The sequence below is a fragment of the Physeter macrocephalus genome, chromosome 6 (assembly GCF_002837175.3).
Source record: "Physeter macrocephalus isolate SW-GA chromosome 6, ASM283717v5, whole genome shotgun sequence".
NCBI classification, from domain to species: Eukaryota; Metazoa; Chordata; class Mammalia; order Artiodactyla; family Physeteridae; genus Physeter; species Physeter macrocephalus.
Genome location: NC_041219.1, coordinates 31863829 through 31881946, shown reverse-complemented (window position 1 = coordinate 31881946; position 18118 = coordinate 31863829). Strand labels below are relative to the sequence as shown.

Genomic DNA, 18118 nt, shown 5'->3' with positions numbered 1-18118 from the left:
AGTCGCCGCGCGCGCTCCAGCGCCGGCTTGTGCCCGCGCGCGCACAAAAAAGCCTCCGCCGCACCAACTGGGGCACGCCGCGCTCCAACGAAGGGCGGACCGAGGCGGCGGCGCGCTCGACGTGACGCGCGCTGCCCCGCCCCGCCCCGCTCCCCCCGCGTCCCGGCGGCTTGCAGACGCCTGGGAGTCACGGTTTCCTCGGTTTTGCAGCGTTAACGCAGAGGTTTGGGGAAGTAGGATTGCCGCCTACCCCAGCTGGAGGAACTAGAAAGCGGGTGGCAGGGAGACGCTGTGGAGCAGCGAGGATGGCCGGGAGAGGAAGGGGTTTGGTTTCTGGGCGGTGCCAAGTCTGAAACGGGGCGCGGTCACCGCCGAGCCTTCCCACGGAGGCTGAGGAGGCCACGTCCCGCTACACCAGGGTGAAGAGGCAGCCCCGGGTTTGTCATCCTCAGGACCTCCAGACATGTCTGAGGTGAAAAGCCGGAAGAGGTCGGCGCCCAAGGGAGCCCCAGCAGAGCCTGGGAAGCGAAGCGAGGGCGGGAAGAGCCCCGAAGCTCGGAGCGGTGGAGGCGGGGGCTGGGCGGACCCCCGGACCGGCGTGAGCCTTCTGTCGCTGGGGACATGCCTGGGCCTGGCCTGGTAAGTGGTCCGAGGCCGCCCGGGCCGTGTCCGGCCTCCCGTGGTCGCCCTCTCTTCTCGAGGTCCCGCGTCTGCCCGGCCCCGCCCGGCTCGGCGTCCCGCTAACCTCTAGCCCCACGGTTGCGGCTTCTGTTCCTCAGCATCGACCCCAAGGAAGGGACGGCCCAACCTTTATTTTTCCTTTCACTCGTTTCTCGTAATTCATTTTCCTTTTGTACTGCTGGCGTGCCTCGATCACCTAGCTGGAGCTGAGGCCAAGGTTTAGGGACGTCAACCATTAAGAAATGCAGATTCGGCCAAATTTCATTAAGCGCCTGCTACAGGACAGAAGCTTTCCCGTTTTTAGAACCCGTTACTTCCTGTCCGCTGTGTGTTTGGGACAAATTTGCCCCACCCCATAAATGCCTTGTGGCAACGTTTGCAACCTTAAAAGAATTCTTTATGATCTTAAAGCAACAAACGTTCATGATAATAACAAGTTTTGGAGGATAGCTCATATTTTGGTTATTGTGCATGCGTTAAATCTATTCCTAAGTTACAGATTGAGTTTTAGTATAACACTTTTGTTCACCTGAAACTAAAAACTTATAGTTTTTAAACCAAGCAAATAGCGATATATTGATGTCATAGGAAAGATGAATATTAAGAAATAACCTTAAAACCAACTTATTTTGTTTTCCTCAATCGTATTCTTTAGGATTAACCTATTTCGTTTTAATAACAAGACTGACTCTTTAGAATTCTCCTCCATTTTCACTGATTTTTGAAGTATTTAGAAGGTAGCTATTTATCTTAAAGAATAATTGGATTCTAGAAGCAACCCTGGATGTCCTCTCATCTAGAACATTTTTTTCCTTTTTGGGGCTGCGTTGGGTCTTCGTTGCTGCGGGCGGGCTTTCTCTAGTTGCGGTGAGCGGGGGCTACTCTTCACTGTGGTGAGCGGGCTTCTCATTGCAGTGGCTTCTCTTGTTGTGGAGCACGGGCTTTAGGCACACGGGCTTCAGTAGTTGCGGCATGCGGGCTCAGTCGTTGTGGCTCGCGGGCTCTAGAGCGCAGGCTCAGGAGTTGTGGCTCACGGGCTTAGTTGCTCGGCGGCGTGTGGGATCTTCCCGGACCAGGGCTCGAACCCGTGTGTCCCCTGCATTGGCAGGTGGATTCTTAACCACTGCGTCACCAGGGAAGTCCTAGAACATTTTTGATGCTAGTAAATTTTGAAGTATACTGATGATTCATCCTCAGTCAGTCAATAAAAAGATTTGTTACAATAAAGTGAAATGTTGATTATTAAATATTCTCTTCAAAAAGAGATAAATTGTTATTTTACTAATATATTTGTTTATGGAATATTTTGATATTAAAAGAATAAATGTACAGAATTTACTGTTTTAAATTGTCTTAAATTGCATGACCTTCTTCAGGTAAATCAAAAACTTTGTGCTAGGAAAGTTATTCAGTACTAGAACTTAGTAGGCTAAAATATATATGTTGCTTCTTTCTAGAACCTAATACAACTGGTTTTAGTTACTGAATTTGTTAATTCTCATCCAAAGATTCATATTCATATGAGATAAATTACATCAGAAAATGCTCAACTTTTCAATAATTTAGTTACTGTCCTGGGAAAACACACTAACAGGAATCTGTAAAGGAAAACAAGTATTGAAAAGCAGACACCTCAGCTCAGGAATTTACCGTTAGTGCCTGCAGTAAAGATACAAACAAGTTATATTCAAGTAGGAAGATTTTATTTGAACTGTGTCTTTGCGAAATAATAAAACAATGCTCAAAGATTATTTCTAAAATGGGCAGATTCAATGATTGTTGTTAAATGACTGTTAATTGCTCTTGTGAAATCTTTTGCGACGAGTTGAAGTATAAATACTTTGGTCACTATAGCAAATATGTATTCGTGGTAAATTTGGGAATTTTCTAAATAAAATGCAAACATTTAGCATCTCAAAATACTAAAAAGCACACTGGAATTATAACTAAGCCACTGACATTTTTACCACTAGGATTAGCACCTAAAGATTGGTCTATCAAATCTTTATTGTATGCTATTGTACTGACACTGTTCTGGTTGTTAAAATACAAAATCGAATATATGTGCCTAAATACAGCTTAGGAGTACTCTAATTTTGTCTGATTAAGTTAGGGCAGAGATTTGAACCCTTGCACTGTCCGAGGTTGATTTCACGGCATCACTATTTCAGTATCTTCAAACCATTAGTCTTTGGATCCTTGTTTGGAAAATAAACAGAGATAATGCAACAAAAGGGTGGTACTTGAACATCTTCTCTCTATTAAACAAAGTCCTGATAATCATCTTCTGTCAGCTTGACAATAAGATGTTGGAAATAACAGTTGCCCAGAACTATAGGGCCTGAGTGTTGGTTTGCATACGTCATTTATAAACTCTTTAAGGAAATTTTCCACGTAAGAGATTGAAGACATTCTGCTTTCAAAAAGTTTTTAAAAGTTATGAAGGTACTAAACAAGACAAAACCTTAAAAGCTTATTACATAGAAATTTAGTCAACTAGAAGTTCCATTGTAAAACTTTTAAGTTTCTTCTGGAAATTTCAACAGATTTTTTAATTGCCTTTATAAAAGTTTGTCATAGCATTTGTGATAATTATGTATCAGAAGTCAAAAGCTCTTTCAACCATCAGATAATTCAGGGTTTTCTCTATCTAATACAACTTTCTCTATAAATCGTTTATACAGTAAAATCTTGGCTAACCCCATTTTTCAGCTTTTGTTGTTAGTGGAGTTTAATCTGAAAGACAGTTATCCTTTAATTACCTTGATTTTTAAAAATGGAATATGGTCTGTGTGTTCCTGAACTTTCAGTATTATGCTGAAAATGAAGTTGCTGTATGAAACATAGAGCTAAATGGGTACTGACTCTTTCTCGTTACTAAGTTGAAACAGAGCCAGAGAAAAATCCTGTATATATAAATCCTCCATCAGCTGTCTGACATCTAGGCCTCCTAAAGGAGCTATGCAGAGACAAGACTCCAAGAAAATGCATTGTTTATTCCCACAGGGCCCTGAATCTATATGAGTTCTCTGTAAACTGCAGTGGATTATGAAGAAGTCAGGAAGATTCCCTTTGTAAAGCCTACACTAAGGTGGCCAATTAATCCGGGTCCTTTTCTCCTACATCCATACCTTCAGGATCTTTACCTATGATAGTGAAAAGAGGCCCCAAAACAGGGTAAGAGAATGCTGCTTTTCCTATTAGTGGGTCTCATCCATTCACTTCATCCTTTGCTATAAACCCAACCCTGGTTCAAAGTGTGACAGGCCTGGGGCTTCTATCAAGTGTTAAGTAGAAGGGAGCCCTGATCCATTTTACCACTCTAGGCTTGTCAGAGGGATGGGAAAAGCAGCTGTGCAAAGCAATTCAAAAGAAAGGGCCAAGGTACGTAAAGAGAATAGTTGATGTTTTATGTTCAAGGCACTTTAAGAGCTTTATTAATAATCTCTACAACACCCTATGAACTAAGTAGTTTTATCCCCACTTTGCAGATGAGGAAACTAGCAAAGGTAGGTTAAATAACTTGCCCAAGGTGCTTGTACAACTAGTAAATGACAGAGCCAAAGTTGCCTAGCTTCACATTCAACCAGTATGATATGCTGTCTACCTTTGATATTAATCCAAAAAAAGGCCAAGACCCTAGAAATAGAAATCCCTAGTCCAGAATTGTTTATAATCCTTTATTCTCCTAGAAGCTGTAGCCCTTAGCAGACCCTAATTGTTGTCTCATCTAAACGAAGGAAGATAGGGAGTAAGGAGGTCTTGAACTGCTCCTGTTAGAAAATGCCTCTGACTCATAAAACGGAAACAAAGCACCTTGGTCATAATCTGGATGCCAGTTTCAAAAATTAGCGTTTCACAATTGAAACCACCTTCTCTCAGTGTACATTTTTGGCTTCTAGAAAAATCATCCTCTTCTTAATGTTAAATGAGTTAATATTTATAATGCACTTAGAGTAGTGTCTGGTACTTCTAAGTGAAAATAAAACAAATGTATTTTAACTCAGCATCATCCAGACCACTGTTGATTATTTTCATTACTAGCACTAAGTAAACTTTATACTGTTTTTTGTTTTATGCACTGTTCATATATAGAAATGGTGAATTTTATTTATTTTGGTGAGAAGCTAACCATGAAAAAAACTCTACAAATTATCATCAGAGATGGTCACTAATATGATACAGTTTTCTTCAAGCTTTTGCTTAATATTTGAATTTTTTTTTTGGAGGCACTGCTGGGATTTAATATTTGAATTTTGAAGAGAAGTGTGGAGATAACATTAAAAAGATTAAATAAAACAAAGTCCTGTAATGAATTTTTGTGGATCAACCTTCATAAAAAATCCCTTTTATAATAATGATTTTATTCTAAATAAACACACTGATCTATAGGATAAATCCATGAGGTTAACACTGGAATAATGGATGATAAAACTAGTTCCTGAAATTAGACATTTCTTTAGACCGTCTTTCTCCTTCATCTCTGTCTGCTGGTCCCTAAAAGCCAAGAATGAAATAGCCAGTCAGAAAAGAATTGTCTACACATCCTTCTTTGAAATTAGGATAATAGTGTTTTCTAATAACCAGAAGTTTGTTTAAAAGTTCATATTAACACACAGGAGAAGTCAGTCTGTACTAATTATGTAACCTGGGCTTACTTAATTCACTGTTATCTCAGAATAAACATTAGCCATCATCAAAAGAAATTTATTTCATCCAACATTGTAAATATTTGTTTAAAATGCAAAAACTCCATTTTAGTTTTGGACAGTTTTATAAACAACAGTTAGCCTAATGATATTTACGAGTTTGATTCAGTCACCTCTCCGTTGAGTTTTGAATCTTTAAATGTTTGTCTTTCAGTGGAAGTCATTTTTACAATAAAGTGTCAACGTGTCGTTGTCAGCTTGGCTGGGAGATTTGAAAAGTTACAATATCTAAGTCACATCCCAAACCAATTAAGTCAGAATTTCTGTGGTAAGACCCAGGCATTACACTTTTTTAAAGCTGCCAGGTGAGGGCCTCCCTGGTGGTGCAGTGGTTAAGAATCTGCCTGCCGGGACTTCCCTGGTGGCGCAGTGGTTAAGAATCTGCCTGCCGGGCTTACCTGGTGGTGCAGTGGTTGAGAGTCCGCCTGCCGATGCAGGGGACACGGGTTCGTGTCCCGATCTGAGAATCTGCCTGCCGGGCTTACCTGGTGGTGCAGTGGTTGAGAGTCCGCCTGCCGATGCAGGGGACACGGGTTCGTGTCCCGGTCTGGGAAGATCCCACATGCCGCGGAGCGGCTAGGCCCGTGAGCCATGGCCGCTGAGCCTGTGCTCTAGAGCCCGCGTGCCACAACTACTGAGCCCGAGTGCCACAACTACTGAAGCCCGCGCGCCCAGAGCCTGTGCTCCGCAACAAGAGAAGCCACGGCAATGAGAAACCTGCGCACCGCAACAAAGAGTACGCCCCGCTCACCGCAACTAGAGAAAGCCCGCGTGCAGCAACGAAGACCCAACACAGCCAAATAAATAATTTTTTTTTTTTTTTTTTTTTTTAAAGAAGAATCTGCCTGCTAATGCAGGGGATAGGGGTTCCAGCCCTGGTCGGGGAAGATCCCACATGCCACAGAGCAACTAAGCCCGGGCACCACAACTACTGAGCCTGCACTCTAGAGCTGGCGAGCCACAGCTACTGAAGCCCACGCGCCTGCAGCCCGAGCTCTGCAACAAGAGAAGCCACCGCAGTGAGAAGCCCGCGCACCGCAACGAAGAGTAGCCCCCGCTCGCTGCAACTAGAGAAAGACCGGGCGAAGCAACGAAGACCCAACGCAGCCAAAAATAAAAATAAATAAATATTTAAAATTTAAAAAGTAAAGCTGCCAGGCGACTCCAATATGCAGTGAAGCTGTTGAACCACTGGACTGCGTGCTCACTCCTCGCTTCCTATAAAAGCTACCACTACCTATACCAGAATTTATGTTGTCCTTACCAGAAGTGGGCATAAAATACTGCTTTAACATCCGAACTTAAATGGGTTTGAGTTAGGAAGTAGTGATTTTTTTTTCCCTTTTTCAGGTTTGCATTTCAGCAGTCGGAAAAGTTTGCAAAGGTGGAAAGCCAATACCAGTTACTGAAAATGGAAACCAACGAATTCCAAGGGCTTCAAAGTAAAATCAGTTTAATTTCAGAAAAGGTAATTATTAATTGGCATATTTGGGGAGATTTTACCATTTTTCTTCCCCATTGCCACCCTTCTACCCCAGTTGATAAATTCTTTTTTTCCTGCCTTTTAGACCATTACTACTTTAACTCTCACTGGTTTTCCTACTTCTTCACATTCTCCCTTTAATCCAACTTAGCTTACATTTCAAAAGGACAAGAATTTTCTAATATATGACAAATGTTATTGTTTAAAAAGACCAATATTGTCATATTGACGTTACCTCAATTATTTAAATATCAAGTATCTAGAGCACTGAAAATATTATTGATTTTTAGATATAAAATTAAAATAGGAGTAGCACTTTTTGGACTAAGATCCATCAGTTTTTTTTCTTTATTTCCACTTGGTAAGCATATATATTCATATGCATATAAGAATGACTAACCTAAAATAAATATTGATTTTTACAGACAAATGAAAATTAAAATCCATGTCTATGTTGTGTTTCTTCAAGCTGCAAATACAAGTGCATTCCTACTGTGATTCTTAGAAATGTGAGACAGATAAAAAATTTTTAACTACCACATGTCTCAGGAGAAGGTCAGCTGCAACCAATAAGTCATCATGTGGGCGCTGTCTGGCTACCAGAGACCAAGCTATCATTGGGAAACATGGCTTGTTTGTTCCTTTGTTCATCACTGAGCCTTTACGCAGTGATAAGGTAGAAAAGGATTTGTGCTTGGCCCCAGGGTAAGCAAAGATGTTGCAAAAATAGATAGAAATGAAATAGACAGCCTAAGTCCCTGCAGCCTGATGCACAGAATAAGCCTGTAATCCCCAAGAAGAGAAGAATCATGGATTAAAATGATCCCTTATGCATGCCAGTGAATTCCATGGAGGGTGAGTTTAGAGGCCTCTGGGAAGGTACTGCAAGAGTTGGTATTTTGGCCTAGGGCTCAGGTTGGAAACTATAGTTATCGAAAGCCCTCTAATCAGAGCAAATGTAATGGTAGAAAAAATTCCAGGAGATAGAAACTTCATGTACTTAAATGCTATTGAAAACAAATTTTGAAGAAAGATTTCCTTTTTAAATGAAAAATTTGGCAGCAATGAAAATGCTTTTAGTGAATCTCTGCCTTGCAAGCTTGGAACCTGGTAAGGAGGACAAAGATTTAACATATGATTAGAATTTGAAGTCAAATATTACAGGAGATTAGAGCCTGGCCTGTCAGCTATCACTCTCAGTACCTCTCCCCAATAGCCCTCTAGTTTCCCTCTCCTAATATCTAATTATTCCTAAGCAGCTGTAAGATGGAACACTGTCCTAAGGGGTTTTTTTAAAATTTATTTATTTTTGGCTGCGTTGGGCGTTTGTTGATGTGCACAGGCTTTTCTCTCGTTGCTGCGAGTGGGGGCTACTCTTCGTTGTGCGCGAGCTTCTCACTGTGGTGGCTTCTCTTGTTGCAGAGCTCAGACTCTAGGCAAGCGGGCTTCAGTAGTTGTGGCACACAGGCTCTCAGTAGTTGTGGCTCGCGGGCTCTAGAGCACAGGCTCAGTAGTTGTGGCTCACGGGCTTAGTTGCTCCATGGCATGTGGGATCTTCCCAGACCAGGGCTCGAACCCGTGTCCCCTGCATTGGCAGGCGGATTCTCGACCACTGTGCCACCAGGGAAGTCCCTGTCCTAAATTTTTTGTATTAAATCTACAGTTTGGTAGACTGAGAATGTAAACCTAAGGGCTTCTCCATGCATAAATTAAAATATTCATTTTTTTCTTACTTTCCACTACGTGGCCAATTTTATAATGGGCAATGTTTTTAATAAAACTAATGTAGATTTTAAAAATGCTTTTGTAAGCAACAAGGATGTATTTTATGGCACAGGCAAATATAGTCATTTGTTTGCAATAACTTTAAATGGAGTATAATCTGTAAATCTGTGTTGTACACTTGAAACTAATATAAGATTGTTAATCAACTATACTTCAATTAAAAGTAAATAAATAAATGCCTTTGAAGCAGATAATTAAAATATCATCCTAGGATCCAAGAAATATTGTCTTCACGTAGTTCGTTCTCTCCCAGTCTGCCCTAGGAGTAGTTTAACAATAGCTGCCTCTTTACAAAGCTGGCCCTAAAGGCCAGCTTAATGCAATAGGAGGGGAAAACAACTAGACATGGGCTCTCATCATAACTGTGTGACTTTGGAAAAATCACTTTAACTTCTCTTGGCCTCTATTTCATCATTTATTAAATGAGAATATCAAGATTTGTGTAAGGATCAGATGAGATACAATATATATGCAAGCTCTTTGAAAACTTCCAAGCAGTAATAAATTTAAGATATTAACTTTTGGGGCTTCCCTGGTGGCGCAGTGGTTGAGAGTCCGCCTGCCAATGCAGGGGACACGGGTTCGTGCCCTGGTCTGGGAAGATCCCACATGCCGCGGAGCGGCTGTGCGCGTGAGCCATGGCCGCTGAGCCTGCGCGTCCGGAGCCTGTGCTCCGCAACGGGAGAGGCCACAGCAGTGAGAGGCCCGCGTACCGCAAAAAAAAAAAAAGATATTAACTTTTGTAAAAAATGAAAAACAGACTCTAATGGCAACCCATAAATGCTAGCTATTGTGGTGTACTAGTCACTTATTGTTTGCAGATTAAGTCTCGAGACCTTTGTTATCCTGAAAAGTTGATCTTATAATTGGAGTCTCCTGGGTTATACTGCCTCCAGGTTATAGTGATGCTCTGGTGAGCAGCCTAAACAAGAAATTACCTTGGATGAAGATAAGCTTGTCTCTGCAAAATGCTGCTAATAAGACAACTAAACATAACACTATCACCAATGTACAAGTATTTCTCATAGTTGGTGTTTTTAAAGGAACTTGTATTATAGCTACATGTATACATTAAAAATAATTTTTAAACAAGGTTTCAGAGCAATACTGTTATGCATTGTTCCCAGCTATCACCTGGAACTGCTTCAGGTCCTGATTGGGGTGGACCCAGGAGGTTTCTGGCCATTCTTCTTCCTTAATATCAAGAAACATGTTCTTTATACCCTGAGATATGGGGACTACAAAAAGGCATAAAACATGGTCTCTTCCCCTAAGGAATTTAGAAGCTCTCATAGCTTCTCCTGGCTAATTCATCAGTATAGGGACTATACTGTATCTTTGTTTTTTTTTTGTGGTATGCGGGCCTCCCTCTGCTGCGGCCTCTCCCGTTGCGGAGCACAAGCTCCGGACGCGCAGGCTCAGCGGCCATGGCTCACGGGCCCAGCCGCTCCGCGGCATGTGGGATCCTCCCAGACCGGGGCGCGAACCCGGTTCCTCTGCATCGGCAGGCGGACGCGCAACCACTGCGCCACCAGGGAAGCCCCTATCTTTGTTTTTATATCCAGTGTCTAGCACAAGGTCTGGCACAGAGCGAACACTCAAGAATTCTTGAATTATATGCGCTAAATGCCAAATAAGTGGCAAATATGTAATATGATCGATTCTACAGGAGTTCAGGCTCTCATGGCTAGGGTCATGGAAGAATGCTGCACTGAAGACCTGAGACCTGGTCTGAGCCTTGAAGGAAGGACAGAACTTAGCTAGACAAAGAGGAAGGAAGGCTAACATATAGAGAAGTTATGGAATTTGGGACTTCCTCCTAGAAGTGTTAGGAAACGTTAAGGGGTTTTTAATGTTGTACCATGATGTACATAGCAGTTTTTAAAACCTTAAATCTGGCTGTAGTGTGTAGGATGATTTAGAGGAAGTAACTAGAAGCAGCTATTAGAAGCAGCTATTTCTATAGTATTTTCCTTGATCATCGAAGTTCGGTTTGGATTGCCCTATGTAAGTGCTTCCATAGCTCTTTCCCTGTCACAGCGCATGTAGACTTCGCTTTCTCCCCAATTAAACTAAGCTGCTTAAGGGCAGAACTGTGTCTTGTACAGTATTATGTCTTCAACATAATGCTGCAAACATTTGATAAATTAATGATCATTTCTAGGCCTTCCTGTAGTCTCTAAGGCTGTTATCTTTGTGTGAGTGTAGGCTAAGAAAGAGGTCCACAACCTGGTTCTTCTATATTCTGGACATTTTCGGAGATGCTAGGAGCTTACCATAATTTATAGATACTTAGAACACTTTACTGTTTGACATCAGTTGTCTCTGTAAACTGATTTTTTATTCACTTTTTGCCTTTGTGATAGTTATAAGATCTGATTCTGGTACCTCTTCTGCAAGAGGTCAGTCAACAAATTTTTTTTTCAGGCAGAAAGTCTTCCAGAATCATAGAACTTAGGAAAGTTAACAAATTTTATAACTAAGTCAGTTTCTAAAAAGCCAAATAACTATTAAAATGACAGCTAAGTTGCTTTCCATTGGAATAAAAAAAGAAGGAAATGTGATATACTTCAGGCTTCTTTAACATTATTTTTCTTTTGAATATCCCTCCATGAAAATGCACAAATATTTAGGATTATAAGTTCAGATGTATACAGTTGGCCCTCCGTATCTGTGGGTTCTCCATCCAAATATTACATGAGGGACTTGAGCACCCATGGATTTTGGTATCCACAGGAATACCAATGCCCCACAGGTGGATACCTAGGGATGAGGGACAACCGTATTTTTCTACCATAGTGCTAATCTATTAAATGTGTTTAAAACATGTTTTTAACAACTTAAATATGTAACAATTGTTTTTGTCTGTATGATTCTTATGTATTTGGATATTTTAGACATCTTCAGAATTTGAACTTGGCAAGTGATTGTTAAAGTGTGTTTCCCTAATATAAAAGTTATTAAGTAGCCTTGGGAATTGTTTTGTGTTATAAATGCAGCTTGCAACTACTGAAAGTATCCTGCAGGAAGCTACATCATCCATGTCTTTGGTGACCCAGTTTGAGCAGGAAGTATCCAGCCTCCAAAGTATCATGCATGACATTCAGAATAGTGAAGAGATGCTCACTCAAAAGATGCAAAGCCTTAATGAGAAATTCCAGAACGTTACAGATTTCTGGAAGAGAAGCCTAGAAGAAATGAATGTTAATACAGACATTTTCAAATCAGAATCAAAACATATACATTCTCAAGTTACTGTCCAAATTAACTCAGCTGAACAAGAAATAAAATTGCTCACGGAAAGGCTAAAAGATTTGGAAGATAGCACACTAAGAAATATTAGAACTATAAAAAGACAAGAAGAAGAGGATCTTCTGCGAGTAGAGGAGCAGCTTGGCTCCGACACAAAAGCACTTGGAAAGTTAGAAGAGGAACAGCATGCTCTCTTTGCCAGAGATGAAGACCTGACTAATAAACTTTCCAGCTACGAACCCAAAGCTGAAGAATGCAAGACGCATTTGCCAACAATTGAAAGTGCTATTCGCTCTGTTCTCAGAGTCTCTCAGGATCTGATAGGGACAGAAAAGAAAATGGAAGACTTGACTCTTCAGATGTTTAATATGGAAGATGATATGCTGAAAGCAGTATCTGAAATAATGGAGATGCAGAAAACCCTTGAAGGAATTCAGTATGATAATAGCATATTAAAGATGCAGAATGAACTGGATGTTCTAAAAGGAAAAGTTCATGATTTTATAGTATATTCAAGTACAAGAGAAAAGGGGACTCCAGAAGAATATAATCTAGAAAATAAAGGAATTGATAGTGATTTTTGAATGTACTACATTTATCCTGATGAACCACGTTATTATACATAACCTGATTAGTTCCATGCTTTTGAGTTATTTTGATAATGCCTCACTTTACCCTACATTATTGGAAAATAAGTGAGGTATCCACACAAATGTGTTATCCAGAGAGTCAAACCTTATCTTTTTAAGCAATAAAACTTATTTCATTTTCACCATTTTAAATAGAAACATTTCTAAAATATATATTTCTCTACTTTTTTGAAGCAATATACTTAATATTTTTAAATGTTTTTCTAATAATTAATGGACATTATTGTGAATTTCATGTCCTATTGGACCCAAATATATTAATGTCCCTAGGAGCTATTGAGGGGTGTTTACCTCCTCACTCAACCCCAGTTTGCTATTTTTCAAACCTTCTATTTCTTATACCTTTTCTGTCACCTGAAAAAGTGACCCCCTGACCTGATCTTACTGTCAGGTTGATCAGTAATGTGTTCACCTCAGCCAGTTTTTCATTTCCTTTGCAATTTACTGCAGGCTAAGAATCCAGACAACCAAGTTCATAGGAATTTTGTCTAAAATAAAAGATAACATGCCTGAGTGAGAGCCTGGAATGCTTTGCTATGAATTAATATGCACTTTTTGAAAACTATGGAGACTGGGAAACATTTTTACTTTTTGTTAAGGTTCTAAACTGTTATAGATACTTGTAAGAAATTTTTTTAAAGAGTAAATGTGTTATTTTTGAAAGCTTTCCCTATGAATTAAGTGTGCATCCTGTGAAGTATGGACTTTGGGAATATCTTTGTATACCTGGGCGTTTTTTGTTTTTGTTTTTTTTAAGGTTCTAACTGTGTTACAGACTCTTGAGTTTGCTAGGTACATGATCTCTAGATAAATTATTCTACTTACAATAAAAATACACTAATAAGCCTGTGGCCTATTTTAAAGAAGAAAAAGCAGCATAATGAGATATGATGTGATAATTATGGTAACTAAAATATGTCATTATTTTAGAGTCCCCAAACTAATTACCCAACCAAATTTGTTTTACATAGTGATTTTATTTTACACAAAATTATATAATAGAGTCACAAGGAATAAGACATGGACATATTGAGATGAAATTAAGGGGAGGTCTAGACAGATTTTTGCAATAATGATAATCGGAAATGTGCAAGTTTGGGGCAGCACACAACACTTTTATTGGTAAACTGATGTATCAAGGGTGTCCAAGGTTGGTGTTGAGAAAACTGAGTTAACCGCATTTGAAAGTACTGTTCTAACAACATGTTTCTTCTTGCCAATAACCAACTATAGTCCCAGTTTTATAATGCAATTTCAGTGGAATTAAACACAAAGAACTTGAAAGAAGTCAGTTACAAAAGATAGTTGTGGTCAGGTGGTTTTATTATGTAAATCTGTACATTTTTTGAAAAATCCCATATAAGTTCTACTTTGGGGTTAGGAAGGCCTATGGTAGATAGCATGGGTCATAGGCATAGCATTAATTTCTGGAATATTAACATTAAATTTCTTGACTTCTGAATATGTAAATTCTTGTCTGTGTGCACTAACAAAATTGTATTTGTTTGCTTTTATTTTCACGCTAATAAAATCGATTATAAAGTTAACTGGAACTTTGTCGTTTCAACCTCCATCCTGCCAGGGCATATGTGATCTCTTGTACTCTTTATTTTTATTTATTTATTTATTTATTTATTTATTTATTTATTTATTGGTGTGTCATCAGATTTGATACCTCATTATTATTAACTAGGGTATGTGCCATAGTAATGGTTACAGAAAATAAATGGAAATAAGGTGGCCACTGTGCTCTACAGTGACAATTACAAGGGAAACAAAAACTGCCCTTCTACAAGTATTTCATGAGAAAATATTGTGTACATGTATGTACACATGTATATATTCCTTTTTCAGGGGTTTTCCTATAAAAAATTGTCACTAGAGAGATTTAGATGTACCTAGTTTGTCTTCCTCTGTTTCTTAAATTCATTTATTTAACACAGATACTTGAAATTTCAAAAACTTTCCTGTGTATCAAATATTAAATTACATTGTTAGATTTTCCTTTAAGGAAGATTACCATATCCTAAGACACATTTTTGTATCTTTGTAATTAATAATAAATTTTACATTAAGTTTCTGATAGAGAGTAGTGTCCATTTTTTTAATTAGCACATATAAATCACTTTTACAAAACAAACACCTAATTTTCTTAACCCTTCGATGTAAAGTTAAAAAGTATATTTGTAGTAATATTTCCTTAAATTTTGCCTAAAGATGAGAAGCTGTTGACTAAGTGTATTTTTATATTTTATAATGAAAAATGTTGATTTATTAGCCTGTATGGATTGATAGAAAACTAAATTTGTAAGATACAAAGTTAATGGCTTTTTTTTTTTTTTTTTGGCTGCACCATGCGGCTTGCAGAATCTTAGTTCCCTGACCAGGGATTGAACCCACACCCTTGGCAGTGAAAGCCTGAAGTCCTAACCGCTGGACCGCCAGGGAATTCCCAATGGCATTATTTTAATTTTTTTTTTTGTGGTATGCGGGCCTCCCTCTGCTGCGGCCTCTCCCGTTGCGGAGCACAGGCTCCGGTCGCGCAGGCTCAGCGGCCATGGCTCACGGACCCAGCCGCTCCGCGGCATGTGGGATCCTCCCAGACCGGGACGCGAACCCGGTTCCCCTGCATCGGCAGGCGGACGCGCAACCACTGCGCCACCAGGGAAGCCCGGCATTATTTTAATTTTAATCTAATTGTAGGTCTTCGTGTGAATCTATAATCTTGACCAAAGATTAACGTGATGTCATATTCACCAAACATAATTTTTTAAATGTATTTCTCTGTAGATGATTTACCTCATATTTGCACAGTTGGCAAAAGCTCTGCAAATTCACCCAGTATCTGTGTCACTTCAGCTATGAACTACTAATTTAACACAAATCAAAATGCTCCATCCCAGCTTTACAGAGCAGGGAAGGATAGAACCGACATTTTGGAGCCTATTATGTGTCACACTGCTAGGAGGCCTATATTCGTCATCATCCTAACAGCTCCATGTATTGAGTATCTACCCTGTCCCAGGCATTGTGCTAGGCACTTTGCATGTGTCATCACAGATTCTCACCACAGCTCTGCCAGCTATGAGACCCCTTTTACAAATGAGGAAATTGAGGCTCAGCAAGATTAGGAATCTTACAATCACACTGCTGAGTCTGTCCAATTCCAGAGGCCACTGACCTCCCACTAAACAGTGCAACCTGCTGCTGTTCAACCAGGGAGGGAAAAAAAAAAAATCACAGGAAATCAGCTGTCAGTAGAACTATCTTGAGAATTCAGAAAGCTATAATTCAGTCAAATGTGCCCACTACTATGTTGCCATTAAATTAGACTGTAAGTCCCTCAAAAGTTGTAACTGTGACCTAAAATTACTTGGGCCTTGGGCATAAGAAAGAATCAAAAAATGTTTAGGGAAGAGTGAGAAAGCAGTGGAGGACAAAAAAACCCTAGACTGGAATCTTCTAATCTAGGCTTTGCCACTGACTCTGTGTTCTTGGGCACTTTATTTTGGGGCTCAGTTTTTTAATTTGTAAAATGAAGGAATTGTACCAAATAATTTCTAAAATCTCTCCTGGCTTTAAGTGGTTTTAAACTTTAGAGGTCAATAAAATTTCCAGGTCCCTTAGTACAGTTCAAAGATCCTTTAGCAAAGTTTTTGGAAGGCTGATTGGATCCACAAATCATTCCCTTGACTCACGTTGTTTTGCTTGTAGATCCAGACAACATTTAACATTGCAGGGCAGCATCTAGCTTAGTACCTTGCTCATATGATAGGAATAGGAATATTAGTACGTATTCAAATTACTGGGTGAATCTTTCGAGCTACCAGTAGACTCCAACTCTTCTGTTCATCTTAGGCAAATAGCTTAAACAAGCCATTATGTAATCTTTAAACATAATTCAGTGAAACAATTTCTAGGCTATTCCTATACTGTATTGAGTTTCTATTTTAGTGAAGACTAATAGAAGTTAGTAATAAATTGCTTTTATAGCCTACCAAGTGTGACAGAGGCTTACTAACAGTTTCTTAATGATCTTATACTTCTAAGAATAAATTTAGCCCTTTCTGAGATATCTTAATTGTTTAATGCTGTTAAGCTATCTCTACCAGATTAGATACATTAATAAATGATAACCTAGTAATGAAATAGATGAAAGTAAGCCCTCTCCTTTTACCTTTGAAAATATCTTTCAGCAAATACAATTTATTGCAAAACCTTCCCCTAAAAAATAAAACTTAAGGTTTTGCACTCTCTGCCTTGATTTCCTTCCTATTTGTGGCTATTCGTTACTGTCATACCCATGATAATTTTTTCACAGTCTAACTTCTCTACCAAAAACAAACAAACAAACATTTTGGGCCACCATCCCCACCACTAATCAACGTAGCATAAACCTATTGAGAAAAATCCTAAAATATATTTTGGAACCAAATATATATGATGGGGCAAGAAGGGGGTATTGATGCTTTGAATTAACTTTTCTACTGCCCCATTTCAGATTGTCATTTCTTTGCAATTATATGACTGCTCCTTTTTTAAGCTGCCGTAAAAATAATATTCCAAGCATATTAAATATTTATTAAGTAAAACTAAGTTAATGTTACCAAAATAACCCCAACAGGTTACCTGAGTGAACCAGGCAAAGGCAGTTTAAGAAAGATGATTCATAAAAAACATATTGAAGAAATACAATTATTTTGGAAAAAACGATGTCTTTAAACTGCATTTTTTATTTTGTAAAAATTTTTTTCAACCTGCGTATTTGTTTTTGATTCCTTATTTTTTCTGAATTTTAAATAATCCATTTACTGACATTTTCTTTCCCAAACTAAGTGACAAACTTTCTGAAAGCAGTCAGTTCCTGATCATACTAGCACATATCAGCACAGTAAACGTTGTTGAATCAAGCTGGTTTTGATTGTTAGTAGAAAGCTATAGACAATCTCCACTTTAAAACAATGTGTTCCTAGAAAACAAGTTGAAAGTTATATGTGCAAAAGTGGAACAACTGACTTACATGTTATAAATGGGATTCCTTTTTTCAATGTAATCACAATGTATATCTGTGTTACAACACAGGCTTTGACAATATATTTTACATTTGTTCTTTAATTTTTTTTTCTTCATAGTTTAGCATACAGCGCACAGGCTTAAGTTAATCTTCTGATTGAAACTTAATTGAAACCTGACAATTCCTATGTGTTTTATTTTTTTAATTAAATAAATTTGACATATAACATTGTGTAAATTTAAAGTGTACAACATGATAGATACTTTGTTACATTGATATATTCAGCCTTGAGAAAGGATATCCTGCCATTTGTGACAACATGGATAGACCTCACGCGTGTATGTTTTAATTTTCAATTTTGTATTGTTTATGATACTTACCCATCTTATCACTATAATCAACACTTTAATATTCCCCTTTCCCTCTTAACTTTATTAACTGATGGCACAATGCAATAAAAATTCAAATATTAAAAATACAATAGGGGCTTCCCTGGTGGCGCAGTGGTTGAGAGTCCGCCTGCCGATGCAGGGGACACGGGTTC

General features: G+C 39.0%; 2 protein-coding genes across 3 annotated transcripts in view; one reads left to right on the top strand and one right to left on the bottom strand.

Annotated features, from left to right (window-relative positions):
* APAF1 (apoptotic peptidase activating factor 1) overlaps window positions 1-1249 on the bottom strand; it is a 122808-nt gene extending 121559 nt beyond the window's left edge. The window contains exon 1 of the mRNA XM_024127488.3: window positions 746-1249. The gene's annotated coding sequence lies outside the window, so the exon portion shown is untranslated. The remainder of the gene's footprint in view (window positions 1-745) is intronic.
* IKBIP (IKBKB interacting protein) overlaps window positions 90-18118 on the top strand; it is a 20432-nt gene continuing 2403 nt past the window's right edge. Inside the window, exons 1-3 of one of the 2 annotated variants that reach the window (XM_007124806.2) lie at window positions 90-639; window positions 6741-6858; window positions 11658-14107. In XM_007124806.2, coding sequence (XP_007124868.1) covers window positions 464-639; window positions 6741-6858; window positions 11658-12494 — 1131 coding nt within the window. In that variant the 5' untranslated portion in view covers window positions 90-463 and the 3' untranslated portion in view covers window positions 12495-14107. Of the gene's footprint in view, window positions 640-6740; window positions 6859-11657; window positions 14108-18118 lie in introns of those variants that run through there. The other variant, XM_007124807.3, reaches the window with a different exon arrangement.